The sequence below is a fragment of the Giardia intestinalis genome, chromosome 2, assembly GCF_000002435.2.
Source record: "Giardia intestinalis strain WB C6 chromosome 2, whole genome shotgun sequence".
NCBI classification, from domain to species: domain Eukaryota; phylum Fornicata; order Diplomonadida; family Hexamitidae; genus Giardia; species Giardia duodenalis.
In genome coordinates this window covers 712,726-735,981 of record NC_051857.1, presented here as the reverse complement: position 1 = coordinate 735,981, position 23,256 = coordinate 712,726, and the positions used below count along the sequence as shown (strand labels likewise).

The 23,256-nt window shown below is 47.5% G+C and overlaps 10 protein-coding genes across 10 annotated transcripts; 4 read left to right on the top strand and 6 right to left on the bottom strand.

The window, feature by feature from the left end:
• Positions 1-2: 2 nt before the first annotated feature.
• GL50803_007962 (20S proteasome alpha subunit 6) lies at positions 3-770 on the bottom strand (the record flags this gene model as incomplete). The annotated part of the gene is made up of 1 exon (XM_001707089.1): positions 3-770. The coding sequence occupies one exon, from the start codon at positions 768-770 to the stop codon at positions 3-5; it is 768 nt and encodes a 255-aa protein (XP_001707141.1).
• A 731-nt stretch (positions 771-1,501) lies between these two features.
• GL50803_0016891 (Leucine rich repeat protein) lies at positions 1,502-2,287 on the top strand (the record flags this gene model as incomplete). The annotated part of the gene is made up of 1 exon (XM_001707090.1): positions 1,502-2,287. The coding sequence occupies one exon, from the start codon at positions 1,502-1,504 to the stop codon at positions 2,285-2,287; it is 786 nt and encodes a 261-aa protein (XP_001707142.1).
• A 65-nt stretch (positions 2,288-2,352) lies between these two features.
• On the top strand, positions 2,353-9,108 carry GL50803_0037449 (uncharacterized protein; the record flags this gene model as incomplete). The annotated part of the gene is made up of 1 exon (XM_038046087.1): positions 2,353-9,108. One exon carries the CDS (start codon positions 2,353-2,355, stop codon positions 9,106-9,108), a length of 6,756 nt encoding a protein of 2,251 aa, XP_037901718.1.
• A 29-nt stretch (positions 9,109-9,137) lies between these two features.
• Positions 9,138-9,803, bottom strand: GL50803_0026435 (uncharacterized protein; the record flags this gene model as incomplete). Its single annotated transcript, XM_001707091.1, has 1 exon — positions 9,138-9,803. The coding sequence occupies one exon, from the start codon at positions 9,801-9,803 to the stop codon at positions 9,138-9,140; it is 666 nt and encodes a 221-aa protein (XP_001707143.1).
• A 367-nt stretch (positions 9,804-10,170) lies between these two features.
• Positions 10,171-11,856, bottom strand: GL50803_0016889 (Kinase, NEK; the record flags this gene model as incomplete). Its single annotated transcript, XM_001707092.1, has 1 exon — positions 10,171-11,856. The coding sequence occupies one exon, from the start codon at positions 11,854-11,856 to the stop codon at positions 10,171-10,173; it is 1,686 nt and encodes a 561-aa protein (XP_001707144.1).
• Positions 11,857-11,953: 97 nt separating this feature from the next.
• GL50803_0016888 (uncharacterized protein) lies at positions 11,954-15,541 on the bottom strand (the record flags this gene model as incomplete). Its single annotated transcript, XM_001707093.1, has 1 exon — positions 11,954-15,541. One exon carries the CDS (start codon positions 15,539-15,541, stop codon positions 11,954-11,956), a length of 3,588 nt encoding a protein of 1,195 aa, XP_001707145.1.
• A 141-nt stretch (positions 15,542-15,682) lies between these two features.
• On the top strand, positions 15,683-17,326 carry GL50803_0016887 (putative ATP-dependent RNA helicase HAS1; the record flags this gene model as incomplete). The annotated part of the gene is made up of 1 exon (XM_001707095.1): positions 15,683-17,326. One exon carries the CDS (start codon positions 15,683-15,685, stop codon positions 17,324-17,326), a length of 1,644 nt encoding a protein of 547 aa, XP_001707147.1.
• Positions 17,327-17,370: 44 nt separating this feature from the next.
• Positions 17,371-18,639, bottom strand: GL50803_006072 (Kelch motif-containing protein; the record flags this gene model as incomplete). Its single annotated transcript, XM_001707096.1, has 1 exon — positions 17,371-18,639. One exon carries the CDS (start codon positions 18,637-18,639, stop codon positions 17,371-17,373), a length of 1,269 nt encoding a protein of 422 aa, XP_001707148.1.
• A 95-nt stretch (positions 18,640-18,734) lies between these two features.
• Positions 18,735-19,754, top strand: GL50803_0091463 (uncharacterized protein; the record flags this gene model as incomplete). The annotated part of the gene is made up of 1 exon (XM_001707098.1): positions 18,735-19,754. One exon carries the CDS (start codon positions 18,735-18,737, stop codon positions 19,752-19,754), a length of 1,020 nt encoding a protein of 339 aa, XP_001707150.1.
• On the bottom strand, positions 19,732-23,028 carry GL50803_0014107 (uncharacterized protein; the record flags this gene model as incomplete). Its single annotated transcript, XM_038045741.1, has 1 exon — positions 19,732-23,028. One exon carries the CDS (start codon positions 23,026-23,028, stop codon positions 19,732-19,734), a length of 3,297 nt encoding a protein of 1,098 aa, XP_037901717.1.
• Between the last annotated feature and the right edge of the window lie 228 nt (positions 23,029-23,256).

Below are 23,256 nucleotides of genomic sequence, written 5' to 3'. Positions count from 1 at the left end.
CGTCAGTCCAAGTTATCAGAATCTTGGTCAATATCTTGCAGAGGATTGTCTAATTCGAATCTCTGTATATGCGGCAGAATCTCCTCCTTCGTCAATATGCGCAGGACGCCGCCCGTGGTTCTGTCCAGCACGCCAATGCTGAGATTCTTTTCTGAAGGCCTGCAATCTTTGACGCCCGTTCCAAGAGAATCAAGAGCCAATGCTATAAGACGCTCAACGGATGCGTTCTCATACTCATCTACATGGCTTTTCAGATGAGTATTGATTGTCTGGGAGCCCATTCCGAGTGATACTGCCCTATACTCCTTGAATACAGCATTGGGAGAAAGCACGTAGAGACGAGGTGTTTGCTTATTGTTGCGAGTATCGATTCCTCCAATAAGGAGAGATGCGCCGTAAGGCCTGTAGCCCCAGAACTGCGTGCGCGCCTGTGCATCCTCGGCAAGTTTAGCGACCAGGGGGCCAACGGGGTGAGGTGTATCGTATACATAGGTGTATTCGGTGCACTCATCGCGCAGTAAACGAAGCATCTTGTAGGCATCAGCGTATATCCCACTGATGCAGATGCCTATGTGCTTGTCAACTTCGAAAAGCTTATCCTGGAAGGAGCTGAGAGGCGTTGTCTGACGTCGGACAGCCACCAGCACAACAGCGTCCTTCGAGGCAAGACCCACGGAGGGCGACCCAAAGCTTGGCGCCTCCATTGCGTAGGTAATCTGATTTAGCTTTCCTGTGGGGCTGAACGTTGCAACATCGGAATCGTAGCTCATATTTTTTTAGTTAATATAAAGCTGCAGGGGACTGGGAGTAAAATTATTAGCTGGCGTCACCATAACAATCCAGCGCTTCCACAGTGGCCACTACACACTACTCACCCCCTTTGTAAGAAATACCTGCTGCTATAGCGACAAAATCTTTTGATAACCCTTCCCATACACTTCATGCCTAGAGGTATGCCCCCTACATTCGCACGCTGGAGTCTGCAACGCTGAAGTGAGCTTTCATGGTCCAGAACTCCGTGGACGTGTTAGAGTGTTAATTGCAGATGTACACTAAGGCCCTGCTCGTCGATTTCCTCCACTACAAAATCTCTTTTTTCTTAGTTGGAAGTGCTAATGCAACAAACCTTCACATATCTCGGCCAGGATATTCGAATCTACTGGATTGTAATTGGCAAAGATGGAAAACTAGTGATCACATTGTGCTGCATACGTTGAGCTTTGCAAAGACTAGAATCACGCCTAAAGTGGGGAATTTAAATCAAATTTTCAATTTCCCAGGTTTGCTAAAGAGTTACCTGCGCTCTTACGAACCTCGCAGTAGAGGGTAATCACCTTATTTAAAAAGCAGGACCCAAAAAGCGTTTTGTTGAAGAGCAAACTACAACGTCTACCTTAGTGGCCCATTCCCACACTAACTTACTTATCGGATCATCGTGCGCAAGCATCCGCTGGCCAACTGAGGTCCGGTTGGGGTACAGAAAAGATCCCAAAAACTAAAAATGAGTACTTTGACTCGTAACTATATTCTTGCAAAGACTAAGAAGTCTGACCTAAAGGACGTCAAACACCTTAACATATGGGGTAGCGAGCTTCGTGACGTGTCTGTACTCAGGGAACTCATCAATGTTGAGGTTCTCAGCCTATCTGTTAATTCCATCAATTCCCTCTCCGATTTTGCACAGTGTCACGCACTGACAGAGATATATCTTCGCAAAAACGCCATTACAGATCTCCGCGAGGTCGTTTACTTGCGCGGCCTGCGCAATTTGAGCGTGCTCTGGCTGTGTGAGAATCCCATCGCCGACCATCCCCAGTATCGAAGTTATGTAATCAAGGCCCTTCCACAACTGAAGCGCTTGGATGACGTCGATATCACACAGGCCGAGATTCAAGAGGCCGCACGCACAAGGTTCACAGTTCCCATTGAGCTTCCCTCAAGTGCTGCGAACGTGACAAGCGCAAGTGCGAATGCTGCTCCCTCACTGCCGCCGCCGAGACGATATAGCCAGCCGCCACAAGATAATCAGCCACAGCCTGCAGCTGCAGCTTATCAGGACCGCAGTCCAAATAGTCAAAGACGCCAGGGCTGGGGAGAACCGGCACATCCAACGGCCCAGGACAGGGATTCGCGCTCACATCAGCTCAACAAGCAGAGCTCTGGTCCCAGTCTCAGCCGAGGGAGCCAACACGTCATGACAGCCATCATTTCTCTTCTTAATGAGCTGGATTCGACTCAGCTGGAAAGCGTAAAGTCGACTATATCTGCCATGCTGAGTAAACGGTGAATTTGGTTTTAAATTTGCTCAACTATCTTCTCCATAAGCCCTGTCCTGCCCCGCCTTTGGCACTCATGGGTGAGCCCTCTCTCCCGCTGGAGGCACTTCTTGATCCCGGAAAATCCCTTGTGGTGCGGTTTGTTAGCTTTGAGGGTCAAGAGTTCACGCGTGAGTTTTCGAGGTTAAGCTACGACGCAAGCCAAGTTGATGACCTGATTTGTTCTGTTATTCACCACATAGCCTCAGTGACTCCAACAGTTGTGTTTCATGTTTACACCTGGGCACTCACAGTGGATGGGTTGTCGGATGCACGACAGGCCATAATTCAGCGCTTCTCAAGCAATCAGCCTACTGCTGCTTTTACTCTGATCAAGTGTCTTCTTGCGCTGACTCGGCAGGTGTCTGCTGCTGGCCATGACGGATTTGGTGAGTTGCACAACATGCTTTTAGTCCTGTCTAGGCATTATTATTCCCATTTTTCCTCTGCTGGGCCAACGATCTACTCCAAAATGGAACAATTGCTTTTGCTTGTATCTTCACATTACACCGAGTTGACTTCTCCAGAAGACATCATGACAGACACGAAGCTCCGGACCTTCCGATCTCTCCTCTTAGAGCTCACTCCCATTGGCTTTGAGTTTCTTCTGGAGTCAACTGAGTGCTATCATCTCTATCTAGACAGCGTACGTGTACAAAAAGCCCTGAAATCAATGTACGGGTCATTATCTTCATCTTCTTCTGGCGAAAGCCTTCCGGAAAAAAGACTACTGACAATATGTGATCTTCTTCCCAGTACGGTGGCAGCAATTGGGCCCTTTGTCTTACTGTTAGAAAAGGAGACCTTGGGGTTCACTCAGAACTTTAACAATGGCATCTTTAGTTGTTTGTGTAAAGAGCTTCAGCACAAGGCTGATTCGGACTTGGTTAGTATTTACATCTACTCATCTCTACTTTCTCTCCACCGCGGTCTGGTCTCATTGAGAGAGCAGGCAGTTAATTTGGTGGACACAGACAGTCTTTCTGTCCGTGTAGAGTTACTGGTTTCACGCTTTTCCAGTCTATGCCTTACCGGATCTCGCGAATTTCGTGTTTGCTTTGTCAATGATCGTCTTTGTACATTCGTTTACTGGCTATGCATTTTTCACGCTATATCTATAATTTTAAATGCTCTAGCCTTGCAACTATCTTGCCCTATTCACAGCGATCGTTCCATGCTCTCTGCCTTAACTAGTAACATCTTTCAGCAATTGAGTTCTCATAATTTTGATACGCTTCCATTTCTTGATGATCTAGAGGAAAGTCAGCAGGATGTCATCAAGCTATGCAATTTGTGTTTGCTGGGCCGGGACACTACTGAGCTAGATACGGTGAGCTGTGTCTTGACGCTTCAGCTGCACATCTTCTTGTATCGCATGCACACGTATCAACATGGTTCAGCTGAGATAGAGAAGAGCAGCTTTACTTTACGTATCAATAACACTCTGCTTGACCCCCCTTTCCCTTCAGCAGACACTTGTTCTGCCAACATCTTTTTATCACTCCTCTCTTCCTGGGACTTCCTATTTTCTGAAGAATATAGTGCCATCTTCAGGCCGTCAGAGCCTACTATGCAGCCTACACACGCATATGCTATTTTAAATGCATGCAGAGACAGATATGCCGGCACATTATCAGCTTTAGAAGCACTGCGCCTTGTGCTGCATATCTTGAAGGCTGTTTGCATAGACTATCTCAGTGAGCATGAAGTAACCTGTCTGCACACTACTTTGCAAACTCTTTTACTGCAGCTAACAGCTACTGCTGCTGATATTAATGTTGATGCTGCTGATGTCGTTCTGGCTGATATTCTGGCACAAATTATCTCCATTATGCAATCTATTTTATTGTCAAACAAGTACAATGAGCTGCTAAACCATATCAGCGGTCTGGGGAGCTGTGTTGGCTGTGTTTCGTCATCTGTGCAATCCACTTCAATCGGCCTTTTCCCAAAAACAGCAGAATTCTGTAGATGTATTCCTTCTTTGAGTCTCTGCATTCTATCTCTGTTTATTGATCATCACGTTGGCGCCGGCAAAGAGCTTTCTACATTAATTACATTTGTCTCATTCTTGCTGAGCGATGATACTCATTACATCCCAGTGCGGAATGAACAGTGCAATGTGTACGCCACGACTGTCGTGGTATTGAAGATCACAGGGCTCCTGCTCACTACTTTCTCTGATAAATTGATGGGTGGTGCAGCTATGTACTTTGAAATTGCAAAGTTCAGTAGGTACATGTTATATGTAGCTATTATTGGCACGCTGGGCTCTGAAGAGGTACCTTCTGATTGTACCAGAATGCCTTATCCAGACACTCTGATAGGTACTTGCCAGAAGATATTTCCAGAGGCATATCAGAGAGACCTTAACACAGAGCCGCTATGTCACATGTGTCATACATGTTTAGAAGTGTTGCTGAAAGCGTTATCTATACAAGATGTGCTATCTCTAACTTCCAGCCTTGAGTCTAAACAACGTCTCACAGACACGAGCTCTCTGAACTCAGCCACTCTATTCACCGAACTACTTCTTGTGATCTTGGTGGTGGTCTACGCACTGCCCGCTGAGCATCATCAACCTATTGTATTATCATATCTGAATGGCATTAGGGGACATATTAAGATAAGTACTGATCATCTAGAGTTGGTTATGCTAATTTATAAGAGTCTAGACAACCAATCTGATTCTGTCTCTGTATATCGATACCATGTAAGCTTTTCTATATTCTTCTTACTCATTTCTGACGGAGGTATTCTCAAGGGTGTGTCCACATCGAGTGGTATACAGGAGCTAAGTCACAAGCTTGGCTCGACTCTGGTGGACAGAGAACTAGATCGCTCTGCAGGCTTTTATCAGATGGTGACGATGACCTGGATTGATGTCTTGCAATATCTTTCTGTACATTATGATGCACTAGGTGCAGAGCACTCTGCATATAAGATGGCAATAGCAGAGGAACTTCCTGTTACATGTGAAGCCACGTCCTCCTTTGCGCTTGCAGAGCTGCTCAGCGTATATGACTTACTTAACGATCTCCCAGAGCGCAAGAAATTAGTGCTATACATCTTCCTTATCACCCTTTGCGCAAGGAGCAGGGGGGCGTCTCTGGAGCAGATGTGCCTGATCGTGCCTTCGTTTTCACTTCTGATTTTCTTTGTGGTTCGTGAGGTTGTCAACTTTGGACTGACGCTGACCCTCTCTCTTCTGGAGACTGTGCTCACGATGATCGGTTGTGTCTCTACGTGGGATGATATTGCGGGAAACTTGACAGAAAAGATAAGCTGTGATATCGTTAGCTTTTGGCTAGCAACCGTGCATCTGTGTGAGCTTTCGGAAGCATGTTCGCTCTTGAATGTCTACCCTTCTGTGGCGGAACTTGTTGGACGCTGCATGGTGGCATTGGGGTGCTCAGTGGACAAGCCTGAAACTTTCGCAAAGCTGCGTCATCTTTGGGCGTCCAGGACTGTGCCTACCCTTCGCGACCCTTTTCAGTTCATTCACGGCATCATCACTAGAGTGGAGCCTACGCTTACTGAGCACTTCATGGACGAGTACAGGAGGTTTCATGAGCATAATCTTTATGACATTCTCCAGAATAGCACCGATCATCCGTGGAAAGAGCTTTCTTCTCATCTTTCTGATCTTATGGTTTCTCCTTCAACCGACTCTATTGAAAAGCGTCTTTCTAATCTACTACGACTGCTCGTTTTAGAATATTTCGATCATCTTAACACCAGGCTCAAACCAGCAAAACTTGGCAAAGTATCAACCCGGGCACTGGCCTCACTGTTCAACACAACCACCAGTCTGCATGCACTGACAAAGGCCGTTGAGGACATACTTGCCTCTCTAGACACGCTCAGAGACGATCTTCCAACGCTTGTTTCCAAGAACCTGCGACAAAAATTAACCAAGTTTACTCAGTTGACTCGCTTTTTCGCAACCTACACATATTTCCTTGCACACGAAGGGAGTGAAGGGCTGATAGATCCATCACATGCGCACTTACGGTCTCCTATTGTGGTGCCTCAGTTTGGTAGTTTGTCATTCTCTGAATTTACTCAGGCCCAGGAGGAGGAGTACTACACAATCATGGTTATTTCGCTGAGCAAACTAGATCACAGCTTAAATGTAAGCTCTTGTACTATCTCCGCTGACAGTTCTGTATTGCATCAGTGGTCAAAGCAGGAGCAGAGGGACAATGGAATGCCTCGAGTGTGCACACTTTTGCAGGCTAACATGAAGATCTTCACTCAACTAACTTCGTTTCATGGCAAGATTTTAGAGATAGACTTTCACCACGATGACAATGTGTCCAATTCTTCGGCTGACAAGCAAGTAGAGCTAATTGACATAAATTCCGACCCTCTCGACGCCTTGCCAGCGCCCGACAATAAGCAACGTGTGTCCCTTTCCTCACTCCGAAAGCGGGCACGCGCTCGCTTCAATCGCGAGACTATTTCTACGTCTCTCAGTTTGGTAGGAGACATAAGCGATGATAGCTTCCTAGTCTCTCAGGGTAAGCAAAGTACGGGATGCATTGGCCGACAAGCAGATCAGAAGTCTGAGCTTTCACCCAAAGCTGCGCTTAACAAACTCTTGGCCATAGAGTCTCAATTACACAGCTATCTGGAGCTTTCACAGCCAATCGAACTCCTCAATATTCATGCTCCATACACTGGACAGCCTCATACAGAGGAACAAAACGCTCTGCAACAGTTCTGCCAGAACCATTATAACATCGTAGCGCTTATTTTGGAAACGTATAAGACTCTAGACACAGGTAACCAGCAGACTTGCGACATCTCTACTATCTTATCAAAGAGAGTAACTCTATTCACGAGCGCCTGCGTTGGATACTTCATGAAGGCATACATAGGAGTCCACCCGTGTCCCATCGATGTGACGAGCCGGGGCCTGCTCTATGTTGTGGACTTTTATGTGTTCAACGGGGTATATCGCTTGATTGAGATTTCTCACGTCCAAAGACACTATTCGATGCTGTTCTACCTCTTCACTGCTAAAGGATTTCACATAGAGTCTCTCCTGTACTCTATTAATAGAATGGCTTTTCTGAAATATCAATTTCTCACCCCATTATTGGCATATTGGATCCAGTTGTATAAAAATTCATCAGGAGCATCCATCAGTAGGCGCAGGCTCCGGTATCTGCCGTCCATTCGGAGCCTAGTGCTCGTGGATGCAGGACTAGCTAGGTCCACCCTCTCTTACATTAGGGGAGCTGGCCGAACAAAGGTAAGCTCCTTCGCCTTCTCCACCTTTATCAAGATGCTATGCTACAGTTACCGTATTGAGGCCCAGCTGCCTACCATACTCAAAATTCTGAACTTCTCATTCCCAGCTAAGCTGAGAATAATAGAAGAAGAGGCTTCTGCCAAGCTAAAGCTGCTAAAGCCAATTGTGACAGGCGAGGACGAGGAGCTGGTGGCCCTTCTCCTATTCAAGAGTGGGAAATTGGCGCCCGACCTACAGAACGCCATCGAAGACTACGAGTCTGCCGACAAACTGGTGACAGACGGGCGAGCCAAAGTTATAAAGTACCCCCTTCCGCCTCATCTCAAGGATACAACCATTTACTATAGCCCTCGGTGCGATATGACAGTCGTCAAGGGCTCTTCACTTGAAGATCTGGCTAATAAAATGCACAACCTCAAATATTACAACTGGTGCTACCGCGCTGTGAAAACAATATCTTGTGGCGGTTGCTATAAAGACCCAAGCCCACACGAGCTTACTCAGTTGCGGTACTTTCAGCAAGTCCCCCCATCAGCTACGTCCCACCTGCTGGTCGCTAGCAATTACTGGAAGTATCGCAGCGCTATCAATTATGTGTGTTTTTGCAGTTCTACAGAGCCTTTTCAGGAAGAAATATCTGCCATCCTGCAAAGGGGCCGATCTATCTACGGTCTCTACGTGCCTGCGACATTCATCCAAACTGTGAGTTTTGCATTTGCAAAAGCTGGGCACATCAGCATAATCAATTCTGTGACACTAAGGGCGGATGAGTACACCCTGTGTACGGAGCAAACAATCAAAAAGGAGGGTACCCAGCAGCAGTCACAGCCTCCGCTGCCTATAGACTTTACTGATGAATGCACGGTCAATTCGCTGGCACTGTGGTATTGCCTGATAAAGCTATTACTGTCTAGGGTCTCGAACATCATAATGGATCATCCCATAGAGCCACAGTTGGACGACATAGTAGGGAGACCCGGCTGCTTCAAGTATAACGCCACCGGCTTTTCCATGCCGATGTTTTCTGCGCAAAAGAGCCACAACACAGCTTCTAGGACAGAGCTGACACAGAAGCTGACGCAGATAATGGGCATAGACATCATAGGCGAGGAGGAATCGCACAGGTTAAACAAGAGCACTGACGACTCAAAGAGAAGCCCAGGATCTTTTCTTCCATATAATGGCTCAACCTCGCAATACTTTGAGTGGGCCCAAATCAAGGGCCGTAAAAACTCATATGTACTGGTATGCAGTTCTCTGTGGCAGCTCGTCAATATGGCCTTTGCAGAACGGGGAGTCATTCACGTCGCTGCCGGCCGCGGCGACATACCCAAATATATACTCAATATTGACGCAGTGCAGAGCAACCGGTCCTTGGAAATAGCCATAGACCGATACCGCTCTCTATTCAGAGCCGAACTAGATAGTCTCAAGCTGTCTCTATTACACGTATATCTAGCCCAGAAGAACTTTCTATGGACAGCACCGGATACAGAACTGGCCAAGAGCATAATCCAGGAACTGCGTATATGAGTGTCGAGCCGCTCCCTGCACATCTGTCGTCAGTATGCAAAGCTTATGCAGCTATTGTCGTTGATATCCGTCTCTTCTGGAGTGTAAATAAACCTTCCTCGCACATACATCCTGGACTCTGATGCCTCCGGCCCCTCGGCCATAGGCTCAGTGGGTTGCCCCGATTTAATATCTGGATCGGGCTCCCTCTCAACAAACCTAGCACTAGCATCGGCTGTGTCGACAGCATGCGGAAGGCGCTCCGTAGTTGAAGACGTTGAAGGTGGGGCCATTGAGGTAAGAGACGTGGTAAGGGGCCTGAAGGAGGATCCTGGCGGATGCTGGCGAAGAAGACGCGCGGTATTGTCAACCGGAACAAGCCTGTACGTGCTCTGGCTCGTTGCACGCAAAGCCAGCGGCGACACAGACCTTGCAGATCCATGAGACACTCGCTGGTCAGTATCCACTACCAAAGGTTTCACAGTCACTAAGAGCGGCACCACATGCTCACTAGTTTGTCTGTGTGCGCAGCTACGGGAGGATCTGCCGGATGGATGCCCAGTAGAAGGATCATTGGAGTTCGCTGTCACCTGGTTCAGCACAACTCTGTGCCCCCACGCATGAGAAATAGGAGAAGCCGATGGAATCGACCCCCGCTGGTAACTAAGTGAGACAGTACGAAATGGCTGCTGGTGCGCCTGATTGTTAGTAAGCATGGCCACTGAAGTAAGGTCGGGAAGTTGGTGGCTAGTGATACCTGCATGGTCTTGCCTCGGAGTATTTATGCTCCTCCTAGCGCTCTGTCCCGAAGGAACGCCAATGGTGCGAAGCTGAACCGGTGACCCCTGGGTTCTGATCGGAGACCCCTTGATTGAGGTGGTTCTTGTTGGCGACGCACAAGCTTTTCTAGTGGAATGTGATGTCCGAGCGATGAACCACGTCGGCTCCTTGTATGGGTAACGTGTAACCTCCTCGGGCACCCGCAGGCCCTCTGACCCTCTGTGAGACGTATTTTTTAAATTTGAGACACAAGATTAGAACCCATGGAGTGAAAGGTTCCGAGGCGGGATTGGAGAGGCAAGATTAGTCTACACCCTCATATTCGGCAAGCAACTTCTCTAAATCATTGAATCCATTTTGTCTTGCAATCGTTCTCGCGGTACATCCTTTGTCGTTTTTCAATCCCGCCTCGTGGGACACAAGGATACTAGCTGCATCAATATAGTTGATGGATGCGGCCATCATCAATGCAGTTGATCCGTCCTTGGACTGAGCTCCCGCTTCACACGATACTAAAGTAGAGACGATCGATAGATGCTTCTGTAAAACAGCATACATCAGAGCCGTGTACCCCGAATCATCTACCATGCACTTCTCTCGGTCCACGAGTATGTTGACAACCTCTTCGTGTCCCATGAAGGCCGCCATCATGAGGGCGGTAGCGTTATCACAGCTCTGCTGCATCCCCGCCTCATATGGTGCAAGTATTTCCACTATCTCGAGTCTGTTGTGTAGGGCCGCTCCCATAAGAGCCGTTCGGCCTTTCAGACCCCAGCCTTTAATGTTTTCCCCAGCAGTGGTCACCTTCCCTGCCTGCATTGGTAGATACAGGCGGGTAAACCAAAGATTACCACTGTCTGCAAATCTCATCAGAGCAGTGACGCCATCTTCCTCCTCTGATTGACCTTCAATCGATTGGTGATGACTATTGAGTGTACCCGGGTCATGCTCAGTTCTAGCTCTGCCATTAGCATCTGTTTGAGCTAGTGTGCTATGGGCGTTGGTACCCCCGCTGCAGCTCTCCCTCTTTCCTTTCATCATGAATATCAGACTATCCTGCTCTAACCGCCTAGCCGCTTCTTCAAGCTCCTTGATCTCACTAACCTTCTTCAGATTATCACGATAAAGTTCCAGAATATGGAGTAAAGGCATAACTGTGATACGCTCGTGGGGATTCAGCTTAAGCAAATAGCCCAACACTTTCCTGATGAAGGTGTCATTGACAGACAATGCATCCAGAAACGCCTCATCTTGTGATTCTGCAAATGGCAGAGTGCTAGTTGGAAGGAGCTTAAGGTTGCCGCCCACGAGCTCATAGAGGACGACTCCAAGACACCACATATCTGCTGCCGAGCTGTACTCTGCGCCAGCCCTGATTTCTGGAGCAGCGTATCTTGCATTACTAGATGCTGCTTTGTTTTCTTTTAAAGTCCTTACGTGGAATTTTGGATAGGTAAGAACGCAGTGAGTTTCATCCTCATTGAACATAATGGTTGAAGAGTTTAGATTGCCATGGAAATATGTGCGCGTTGAGATGTTATTCTTGTCCCGGTTAGAATCTGTGTAGTGACGAGTGTGGAAATAGGCTAGACCCTGAGCAATATCGTAAGCAATAGCAAGAAAGGTACTGAGGTCCACAGCCGTGCCATATGCTTTCCTGCTATTGAGAATATCTAGAAGGTATTTAGGATAATAATCCAGGATGGCGTAGACGCAGCAAGCGCTGCTGTCCACCACAATCTGATGACACTTTATTAAAAGATGACTATCGGCATTAAGAAGCAGCTCCATATCCTTTGCTACTGTAGAACAGCTTGTGCTATTATCCACGATCTTCTGGACCACCCTGTCCCTCGTACTCTTGAGACGAAACACCCCACCAAACGAACCGCCCTCGCGAATACTTTCGCCAATATCATCCCTGAGGTCATCTGCCGTTGCATAAGGGCGGTAAGAGGGATTGACGGGCAAATCTAATGGAGATGACATAACACAGGTTAATGTCTTTTAAAAAGCATTCGATTAATTTGATATGAACAATATTTACACTGCGAAAGAATTGCGGTAACTATCAGGGGTAATGAAGCTAGGGTGAGGCGCTGGGCATAAGTCGCACCCTTTCGCTGTTATCATCGGCCGGCCCTACGCTTGTGTGAGAAAGAAAGATCCAGGAGTTGTTCTGGCCGAAGACCGCGAAGAAGAACCCTGCCCAGATGAAGTACAGACACAGGAAGACAGCTCCAAAGCTCTCCAGCATCCCGACCCCGAAGAGAAGCTTATCGAACAGAATAAAGACAGCCTCCCAGGTGTATGGCGTAATCAGTCCCTTGTCTCCCACGGCTGCGTCTAGGGAAGCTGCAACAGCCCTGCTGACAGGGACCAGCATAGTATCATTGATGAGTGCACGGAGGGACGCCAAGACAGTTGTGTCGAAGCAAGGCGAAAACCCAGGAGTGAGTCTGCCTGTGTGACTGGTCGCAATAATGTTGGTTTCGAGTATGTCAGAGAATATGGTGATTGGGGACAAAATTGCAGAGATCAGGTCAGAGTATGCACTGATAAAGGTCACCGTGTCTGTGTTGAATGCTTGCCACCCAGTAAATACATCGGTGAACCTCTGGTATGCCCGTGTAGTATCAAGAATAAGGGTAAATGCATCGTCATTTGTTATAGATGCGTTCCATCCAAATACAGTGAGCCCGCGAGGAAGAAGGGCCATCATGGCCTCCGCGAACGCCGGATACGTTCTGATAATTTTCTCATTTGTTAGGCTATTGCCGTTTGTATTCCCCTTCTGACACCCCGGCCTAATATCCTCTGCTTCCATGGTCTTATTTAGTACTTTGGTAAGAACACCAGTATAACCAGAGCAGGATGCTTTAAGTGCATTTAGTGCTGTACGCAAGCTCTTCATAAAATCTGCAATACCATCCTTTGCACACAATGCGTCCAAACTGAAGGCCATAGTATATTTTATTGTCTGATCAAAGGTTGTGAGCTCGCAGCCCGCTGCAAATGCTACACCACGTAGCAGCTGCGCGAGAGCAATGCACTCCCCCTTGATCCCACTGAGTCCCCGCACGGAAGCTACGGCCTCTTGCAGTGAGAGTGCGTTCGGCTTCTGTTCTCCTGTGTAGCTCTCCACATATGTAATGCATGCCTTATAAATGTCAAATAGCTCAGAAGACACAGAGGACCCGTAGAGTGCACTCCTCATATCTTCACTTGAATAGTTTGCAGCATATAAGGCGTAGCCATCCTTTGCTTGCAGGAATAAGTTAATCTTCTTTAGCTCAGCTTTATTGAGAGAGTCACTAATGCCTTTAATAACAGGAGCCATAGTGCTGACCATCACCTCCTCTGCACCGTTAACAAAAACGGATCCCAGGGTTAGAAGAGCCGTGGCTGCGTTTGGAAGCAACTCCTTCAGCTGTGGATAAAACTCAGGAAGCCCTATGAGTTGAAACAGGTTGTTATTGTGAGTCTTCTTATTATAGTAGATCAGATTGGTTAGAGAAAGTGTAGAGAAATTCAAGGGAAAGGATAGGCCAGCAGAACGAAGAGGATCGTCTGTGGGTAATGACAGTTTAGTAGCGGCATCGGCAACAGCACCCAATGAAGATGTGCACACATCGCCCTTTCCCGTGCCCTTGAGTGCTGCATAGGTGCTCCAATCTATGGGGATACAGCTAGGTGTTGTGTACGCAAGCGTGGGGAAGACATTCCCTTGATTCTCTGAGTTGCATAAAAGATCTATGGAGACGTTGCTTACAAAGACCTTCCTGTACTCTTCTGGAATTGATGCATTAATAATGGACATAATCTGGGGGTAGTTTGCGTCCATGTACGTTTCTGGATTGTTGAAGAGGGCAGATGCCTGGACAACAAGCACCTTGCCGATGATCGCAGCAAGAAGGCCAAAGATGGCAAGAAGAATGACCACACAGAGAATGCTAGAGGCGTTGCAAATCAAGGCCCATGTGAGCAGACTCTTCTTCTTGCAAAATGCTCCCAAGAGTCCCAGGGTGAAGCTCGCTAGAGGAAAGAGAAGCATGAAGGCCGTCGCTAAGGGAAAGGCAAGCGTCAGGGTAGTGTAGCTCTTTGCCCAAGAGGGAAGCTTCTCCATGAATTCTGGCGTGCAAGTGGTTATTGTTGTCCCCGGATGCAGTAGTGGGGCGAGGCCAGAAATGAAGTACGGGCATGTCCTGTTGTTAACGAAGGCGTCAAAGACATACTGGGGCTCTAGTTCCTTCCTGTGTAACTGCAGCTCCTGCACATAGTCCAGATACGGAAGGAGCCCACTGAGATCATCAAAGAGGTCCTTAAGAGCACCAGTGAAGCTGTCGGTTGGGATTATCAAGCTGTTGAGCCTGGAAGATATATCTGTGTCTGTTGAACTGCTTGTTATCCCACTGCAAAGAGTAGTGAACTTGCTTTTGAGATCGGAAGCACAGAGAGTCTTAATGAACGATCCAATTGTTGCTTGTCCAGCGGTAAAAGTCTCAAGAATGGCCCTAATCAGCTTCCTGTTATCCTCGTCATTGCCTAGCTTGTCAAGATGAGTTTTTATGAAACCAATAATGTCAGCTGCGCTGCGTGATGCGGGTAACTTAAGATCTGTCCGCGGAATAGGGCTATCTTGAGAAGATTTATACTTATTATAAGCTTCAACTGACGAAAAGACTTGTTTGCTTGCCTCTTCTATTATTGCTTTCCACTGCGCTGCAAGATCTGGAGCAGCTTTTGTCTTAGGCTCCAGAGAATTATTAACCCCCATGACGACGCTATTTATTGCATAGACGGCCCCACCAACGATGGACTTTCGGTTTAAGTGAGCAAGAGATGATGTAGTGATCTTTACGTCATCGACGTTGTTTGCACTACTTGTATTTTCAAAGTATGAATAAGCTTTTCTAGTCTGCAGGTCATCAATCACTGCCTTTTGTTTATCCTCCAATCCTATCAATTGCAATCTAATATTCGCATTGCTCGCAAAGTCCTCAACAAGATCGATGCTCTTGTAGGCCTCGTTGCAACTTGGATCGAGGAGAGAGGAGATACTAGAAGCGAAGCTGTTGTCAGATGCAGCCACTGCCTTGTAGAGTGGTCCTATTAGTGTGTGGGTTGAGATATCAGTTATGTAGGCAGGCAATTGTTGACTATCCATGCCGAGCATCTTGCTGACGGGGGAGCCCAGCTCTGTGCCATTTGAGAAGATCAGGAGCGCGTCTAGTATGCTGTCACCAGCAGACACTGCACCCTTGGTGGTGACATCTAGTCTTTCAGTAAGCGTTTGCAACTCCTTGGACGCATTTGTGAAACCGATAAGAGGTTGTGTGCTCGCGATTATCAAACCGACGCATCCCGCAAGGCCTACGATGCATGAAATTATCTGAACAACATAACAGCAAGAATTACATCTAAGACAAATTCTACATCTCTTTGAACCGCATCCACATAGCCTGGCGAAAAGGATGTACAGCAAGAAGACAAAGAGAAATATACCTAGAATACATGGGACTGCAACAACCACAGAATAACTAACAAGTTGAGGGGTGAGCAGCTCAAGATATTTGGAAGCAGGCTGGCCCTCAACAATCATTGAGGCCAATAGTGCCAGCTGTGTGAGTGTTAAACCAGGAAAAAATGCCGTAGCAAAGGCTGTAACACCCATTTTTAAAGATCTCTAGGAGTGTGTGTAATATAATAGCAGCCGTAAACTAGCCACTTACTGGACATTTCAATTAAAAGTCTATTGTTAATGGTAATAATGGCAATAATTATGTAGAAAGGGCGAGCGAATTAATTGTAATCTATGCCTGCCTCGGCACCAAATGCGCCGGAGTCCGCTGAGGGCGGTGACACAGAGAACGCAAAGTACCAGGAGATAATGACAGAAACGCCATTTTCTGAGACCAGCCTGTCGCCGTTCCTGCTGGAGGCTGTCGATGCAATGGGTCACAAGAACATGACAAGGATACAGGAGGCATCGATCCCTGTAATCCTGAGCGGAAGGAACATGACTGCCAAGGCACACACAGGCTCGGGAAAATCTCTGGCCTTTCTATTGCCAGCCATAGACCTTATCCACAAAGCCAACATGAAGCTCCATCACGGCACGGGCGTCATCGTTCTGACCCCGACGCGAGAGCTTGCATTGCAGCTGTACAATGTCGCCACGCAGCTGATCAGCGCAACAAACATCACTGTGGGTCTAGCCATAGGCGGAACGTCGCGACAGAAGGAGGCAAATCACCTGTGCAAAGGAGCAAGCGTCGTAATCGCAACCCCAGGGCGGCTGTGTGACCACTTGAACAACACCCCTGGATTCAAGACCGACAAGCTTTTCATGCTGATACTGGACGAGGCCGACATGCTCCTCGAGTATGGCTTCCAGCAAGAACTAGAGGCGATACTACGCATGCTTCCGGGCCCCAAGTTGCGTCAGGTTTGCTTCTTTAGTGCCACGATGAGCGACAAGTGTCTAGAGGTACCTCACATGGAAGTTGACAAAGAGACTCTCATACGCATCAACACAGACGTCAAGAGCTCTGCTGCTACGCGGGCCCACTTCGAGCAGGGATACATCATCTGTCCGCCGGAGCAGCGCTTCCTCCTTCTATACACATTCATGAAGCGGCGGTCGGATAAGAAGATAATAGTATTCCTCAGCAGCAGAGATAGCGTAGAGTTCTACTATGAATTCCTACGGTTTATTGGGATGGCCAGCATACTGATGCTGGACGGAGGTATGAAGCAGAAGCAACGGATGGAGACTTATAACAAATTCTGCAACGCACAGAGTGGTGTGCTTCTGGCGACCAATGTGGCAGCGCGGGGGCTGGACCTTCCTGCCATAGACTACGTCATTCAGTTCGACCCGCCCGAGTCTGTGGAGTCGTACATACATAGGGCTGGCCGCGCCTGCAGGGGGGACACAGGCAAAAAGGGTGTTGGCCTTCTCTTTTTAATGAGCCACGAGACAAAGTTCATCAGTTTCTTGAAGGCTCACAACGTGTCTTTGTTTGAATTTGAGTTCCCAGCAGACAAGATAATAAATGTACAGGCAGAGATGGAAAACCTCATTGCTACAATATACTATCTAAGACGGAAGGCCCAAAATGCGTACAGGTCCTTCATCTCTGCATACGCCTCTCACCATCTAAAGAAAGTCTTTAACGTCAATAAGATAGACCTAGAGTGCCTGGGTCGGAGCTTTGGGCTTACTGAGGTTCCTCGAGTCGATGTACCCGGCATTAGCCTGTACAAGAACATGGAGCGTGAAGCGGCGAAAGCAGCGGCGAAGGCGGCAGCTGTAAGCGCAGCACTCGATGCACGGAGAAAGGGAGGCGATAAAGATGTTAATGACCACATAAGCAAGTACGGCAACCTAGGCACATCAGACAATGAGACAGAGACTGCGCCACGAGAGCAGACGACTCGCAAAGTAAAGATATAGCAGTGCAGCGACCTGAGTCGTGGAGTAAAAGGAATGCACGTGGTTCACGCCTTCTGATTTATCAGGTCAGTAGCGTTGATGTAGAAAGCGTCGTGGAGCTGCATGATGCCGTTGGATCCGCCAGCAACGATAATGCTTGTGTCGAGAAAGCCCATCATGGCCCCGTAGCGCTTGCTAGGAGGGTCGCCATAAATGTTGATTTCCCGCCACTGCATCGAGACACTGTCGTAAAGCCAGAAGTCATTGAAATAGCGGGTACCGGTTGTGCCCCCGAAGAGCAGGATGTACTTACCGATCGAAACACACGTATGCCCCCTTCTAGGTAAGAATGGTGGATCTGGAAGTTTTTCAAAGGAGACGTGGACGGGAGGGCTGTCAGAGGTTTGCTCTCGGGCCTTTTCTGTCTTGTGTTCACGCCAGTTGTTGGTGTAAAAGGGTGTCTTAGTCTCTCTATTGTTAGCAGCAGCATGAGCGTCACTTGTTGGTGGAGTGCCATCTGCTGTATTAAAAGGCGGACCTGCGTCCGTTCTATCAGTTTGCTCCCGCTTGTCTGTAAATGATATTTTATAGAACACCGGGAAGACAATAAAGCCATCTGTCTGGCCCCCGATCAAGTAAACCTGGGAGTTGCACTCAACAATACTAAAGTTCCCCAGAGGAAGGGGAAGGTCTCCTGCGTAGACGCTCTCCATGGTTAGAAGGTTTATGAAGAAGCAATCTTTGCAGAAGCCACTAGCCCCCAGCCCGCCTGCCAGAAAGACCGTGTGAGGCTTGATAAGATACATCTTGTGCGACAAGCGCGCAGAGGGAACATCCCCACTTATCTTCTTCTTGTACGCAGAAAGAGTAACAGAATTAATAATCATCATCTTGTGGGGAGATAAAAGGGTTTTTCTGAAGGTACGCAAGTCACTGCATCCTCCGTGGCAAAGATAGTAAATTCCATACGCAACAGCAGCGTGCATGGTCATAGGGCTCCCCCGTATAGAGCCCACGTTGAGGACAGACCCATAGCCTGTATAGGTATAATATGTGGAAGACGCCTTTTCGCCGCCTCCATATGAAAAAAGTGTGTCGGATAGCAAAAGAAACTGAGAACCAACACACGTAACCGGGGTTGCCATCTTTGTCGACTCTAGGTTGATCACATCAGGGTCATCTATATAACCAAGAATCGAGCCCATAGTTTCACTAAAGTGAGAGTCGCTTCTCTCCGAGACGTAGCTAGAACACTTAAAGGAGGACGATCTGCTTATTCCTCTATCGAGTCTGCCGACACTGCTATTGTGTGCAGTGGAGATAATGGATGCCATTGAAGTGTTGAGAGTTTTATTTCAAAAATGGAAAAAACTAATTGCAGTAGGTTTAGCTCAAAACAATAAAGGAGCACGAAACTACAGATTGGTAGATGGACGAACAACAGGAAGGTATCCCAGAACGAGAGAAATTAATAAACAAGGAGTACAAGCGACGGGAACTCCAAGGCTTCGCCAGAATGGCTGGAATACGGGCAAATTCTCGTAACGATGAGCTTTATGAGGAGTTGATAGCATGGCTTGATAAGAGAGATAACTCTTCTCAGGTACAGACTCCGCAGCTCACCCCAATCCTGCCCCAAGCTGCTACTGCACCTGCAGCATCCGAGACTCCCAATGGGCTAGGTCCGCGGGCCTCTACTGACGACAATGAAGAGCAGGTTAAAACGCCTGTAATCCACGTGCCGCCCAAGAACGATGAGCCAGACGTTCCATACGTCCAGTTCGCTGGAAAGGTGGCGATAATGGTGTCACCATCTCTGCCACAGAGCCGCTTTCAGGACCATATCAAGGTCTCGGGTCTTCCTGTTCCTATGGTCAGCGAGACCTCAGGGGTGCAGCAGCAGACAGAGGCCCTTCAACAAGAGGACAAACCAGGAAATGACAGCCTGTTTCACGTCTTGGACGCAAGTAGTGCCTCTGTCGGTACACCGAGCATGCAGCAGGTACCGCCGATTAATGAATCGTCTGTCATGTCTCAAACATATGCTGACTCTGCGGCCATAAAGACAACAGAGAGTCTGCAGAAACCCAACTTTAATTTCTCAGGAATGCAAACAGAGACCCTCTCCTGGCAGGCCTCTTCAGGCAATACAACTGCACTTGGTTTGGAGGGACACAACCAGATGAGTAGGGAGCGGCAGTTTGAAGCTCTGAAGGATCTCATTAACGGGGAGTTTGTCACTATTAAAAAGCGGATAAAGCGACGATTCGACGAACAAATCCATAAGTTTCAGCGGTTGGCGCAGGTTAGCCTCATCACGATCCCTCCCCACCTAAGATCTATTTCTCTTCAAGCCATTTTAGAGGGAGAACTCCCCCAATCCAAGCAGACCGTCAGCGAGAGCCTTATAGAGACTCTGTCCAAGCTCAAGCGGGCGACGATGCAATAGGCTTCTCGATGGTCACCGCCTTCGATTTATCACATAGTTGCCTTGTCAACGTAAGGAAGAGTAATCGTTTTGCCACTGAAAGACACCCTGTTTCGTTGCTCCCTTTGATAACAGCGTTCCATGATAGTTTCTCTTCTAATTTGGTGAATTTTCTAGCAGTTTCACCAGGGCAAAAGACAAAGCCTTGGTCAATCATAGCCTTTACAGCATGATTGTGAGCGATATTACCCTCTATCTCGCGAAGATATTCAGCCACATATCCTGGAGTTGCATGGTGCCATCTGTACATGTGAATTGATAGCGTTCCCATCGCCACCCCAATCTTGCAAGCAGACTCTATGGTTATTGGGTGTCTGAGGTGACACATGATGGCCAGCAAAATAACAATAGGATCCTCATCGCTTCTGCTGGGACCATGCTCTCCCGAAATATGTGATAGCATCCCTGTAGAAAAATTGTCCTGCGAAGTCTTTATGCACAGTAGCAGAGTTAGAGCTGCGTACAACCAGGAGACTTCATGGTCTATTGGTCCATCCACTTCTCTGGCTGGTAGCATGGCTTCAATGATCGTTCGACTTTGGCCAGAAATGTCGATGTCTAACAGATGCATGCACACAAGTAGGATACCCAGAAGAGTACTCGTTGTTTGCTTGGATCTCGTACGCTTAAAAAGACGCTCAAGCGCGTCCATCGCTGCCTGTGACGGCTCTGTCCTTTGCAAAGAATTAGAGCCGCTGCCCGTCCCTCTGATGACACCGGCATCCTGGAGACGATCGCAGCAGAGTTTGCACAATAGCAATTCTGCAAACACTGTGGAAAAGCCCGGACTAATGCTTGATAGCCCTATAATGTTACAAAGGCCTTTAGCATCGATTGGAGGGAGAGTGCAGAGATCTGTAAGGTACTCTTCAGGTTTGTATCTATTGAAGACAATATCCATGACTGGATACACCTCACGATAGTTCTGTGCCGTATCAAGAAAGGAGAGCTGAACTGTGAGAGACGGACCAAGCTGCTGTCTGACCTGCTTCTTTCTTGCAAGCCAAGCACACACTAGCTGTACTCTCTGGCGTGTACTCTCCTCTCGTTGTACAAGAAGACCGCGACTCTTCAATGCATACACCAAAAACATTTCCTCTTCACACGAACAGGATGATAAATGCCCTGTAGTGCGAGCAAGGTGACGCCATATCTGGGAATAAAGGTTTCTTCCCGTCTCAGCTGTTCTATATTCTTCTGATTGACCTAGATAGATTGCTATTAAAACAGCAAGGTATCGCTGGGCTGTAGCAGCACCGTCTGGTTCCTCTTGTAAAAAATCAAGCCTGGTAAGAATAAAGCTCACGGTTCCAACGATGTCGAATGGCTTCTTATTCTGGACCAAGTGCGACAGAACTATCCAGAATAGCACGCTGTCCATAGAATTAAGGGCTCCGCGCCCGTAAAGCTTAAGACTATCGATAGCAGTGGCGAGGAGGGCTATGGATGGACAGTCCTTTAGTCCCCAATATTGTGCTGTTAGCTTCATCAAATGGTCGAGCACTTGAGTCTTCAGAATCTGTATTTCCTGATCCCTTATGTCTTCCTCATTTGCTTCTGACTCAAATAATATGTGTAATAAAGGGGAAAGAAGCTGAAATAGGCGATACCAATCTTCTGGTTCTAATTTTAATACAAGCATTTCTTCAATTATCTCGTTTAGTTCTCTCCATGCTGTAGCATCAAATAGAGACGTGCCGGAACAATATGTAACCAGGAGGTCTACTAGGGTGCTTACCGATGCAACGCGCCCCTGCTTTAGCTTGCTACTTATATGGCGCATAATGAGTATGCTTTTTGTATTGCATATGAATTGGTTTGCAGAATCGTCTGGGCCAGACTTGATTTTAGAGACAAAACAGGGGAAGTCATCACGACTGACAATGATGGGCAGAGACAGCAACTCCGCTGTACCGTGGGTGAGGGGATGTTCGACAGCTTCGTTCAAGTAATCAATACATGCAGAGTACGCAGAATAACTGGTTTTTGAAGATATAATGCCAGATACAACAACAGACGCCGATGCAGTATCCTCCTGAAGTAGTTTTAGTTTCACCATGGTATTGAGTTCTATCAAGAAGGCATCTCTGAGGAAGGCAGGGGTAGAATTGAAAAAGGCTCCAGACTGTTGTACACCATATGTGGCGACTATCCCAGACAGCAATTTGAGGACTGCCGCCTTTGTCACGGTTCCATGCAGTTGACATTGAAAAAACAAGTTAATCAGTGTACTAACGTTACATTGCTCAACTGTTTGCTGCAATATCCCAAACCCTTCGCGGGCCTCAGATAAAATTGGCTCTAGACAACTATAGATGGTATGCACAGCATTGCCGGTTGATGTATAACAGACACCACTAAAATCTATCGCATCCAAACAGGATGTGGAGAAGCACGCGGTCAATGATGCTAACATCCGCCTATAGTCTGGTTCCACGTCAGGTTTATCGACCTTAGCAACCTGTCCCTGAAGATATCTATTGTTTGCTCCCTTTTTCTTTCTATCTCCTCCTCTTAGCGGGATAATGGAAAATATAGCCTCTTGACAAAGCAACGCAAGGGTTGTATCCTGGGTTGCAATTCTATCAGCAACCGCTAACCCCTCACATAACTTGATGCACTCCTGGATCTTTCTGTGGAACTGCCGCAGTGCGTCTTCATGACCTACGATCAGGTTGTGATTTCCTAGCAATGCAATTGAGAGACGAAGAGCGAGGGTGTAAACGAGCAGTAGAGCTCCAATCAACATCTCCTTGCCACCGGTTTCGATGTAAACTCTTAGCATTCTGATGTACTGAGGGAGGCCATGAAGAAGGCCGGCGACTGATGTCTCTGCTGGATCTTTGGCCGTTGCATTCTTACACGGTAGTGCCAAGCAGAAAATAATTAATAGGGTAACAGCCCAAGTATCAGGGTCTACTTCTACTCGCTCAGCCAGCATGTTCAGTACCTTCAAAAGACAATCAAATGAAATATAGCCACGCACGTAAAATAGAAATCGCAGACCGTAGGTGCGTGAAATATCAGCTGTAATATAGCACATAACGTCACACAGTTTCTGAATGGTATGTGGTAGCTCAGAAACAGGGCACTGTTCGCTGAATCGGTTGATCTCTTTTTCAACGTTGGCTAACATTCCATACAGCATTGCAGAAGGCCGCCCGTCTTGGATAGACTCAATCAAACAGGAACCACATACGGGAAACCCTACAGCTCCATGAGAACAAAAGGTCATAACCAATACTTATGAATTTGCACTGCAGCTTGCTCTGTAGACTGTACCCTGTATCTGCATGCTCTCTAACGTCTCGGAGCATACTGGGTGGAACATTATTCTCATAATTTAATCTTGTAATTTAAGTAACTTGTTCATAAGGTTGCTGTTCGGGCCTGCACCCACTACTATTTGGAAGCGTGCTTCAACCATGTTGCCCCAGGCTGTCAGCCCATTGCTTCTAATGAC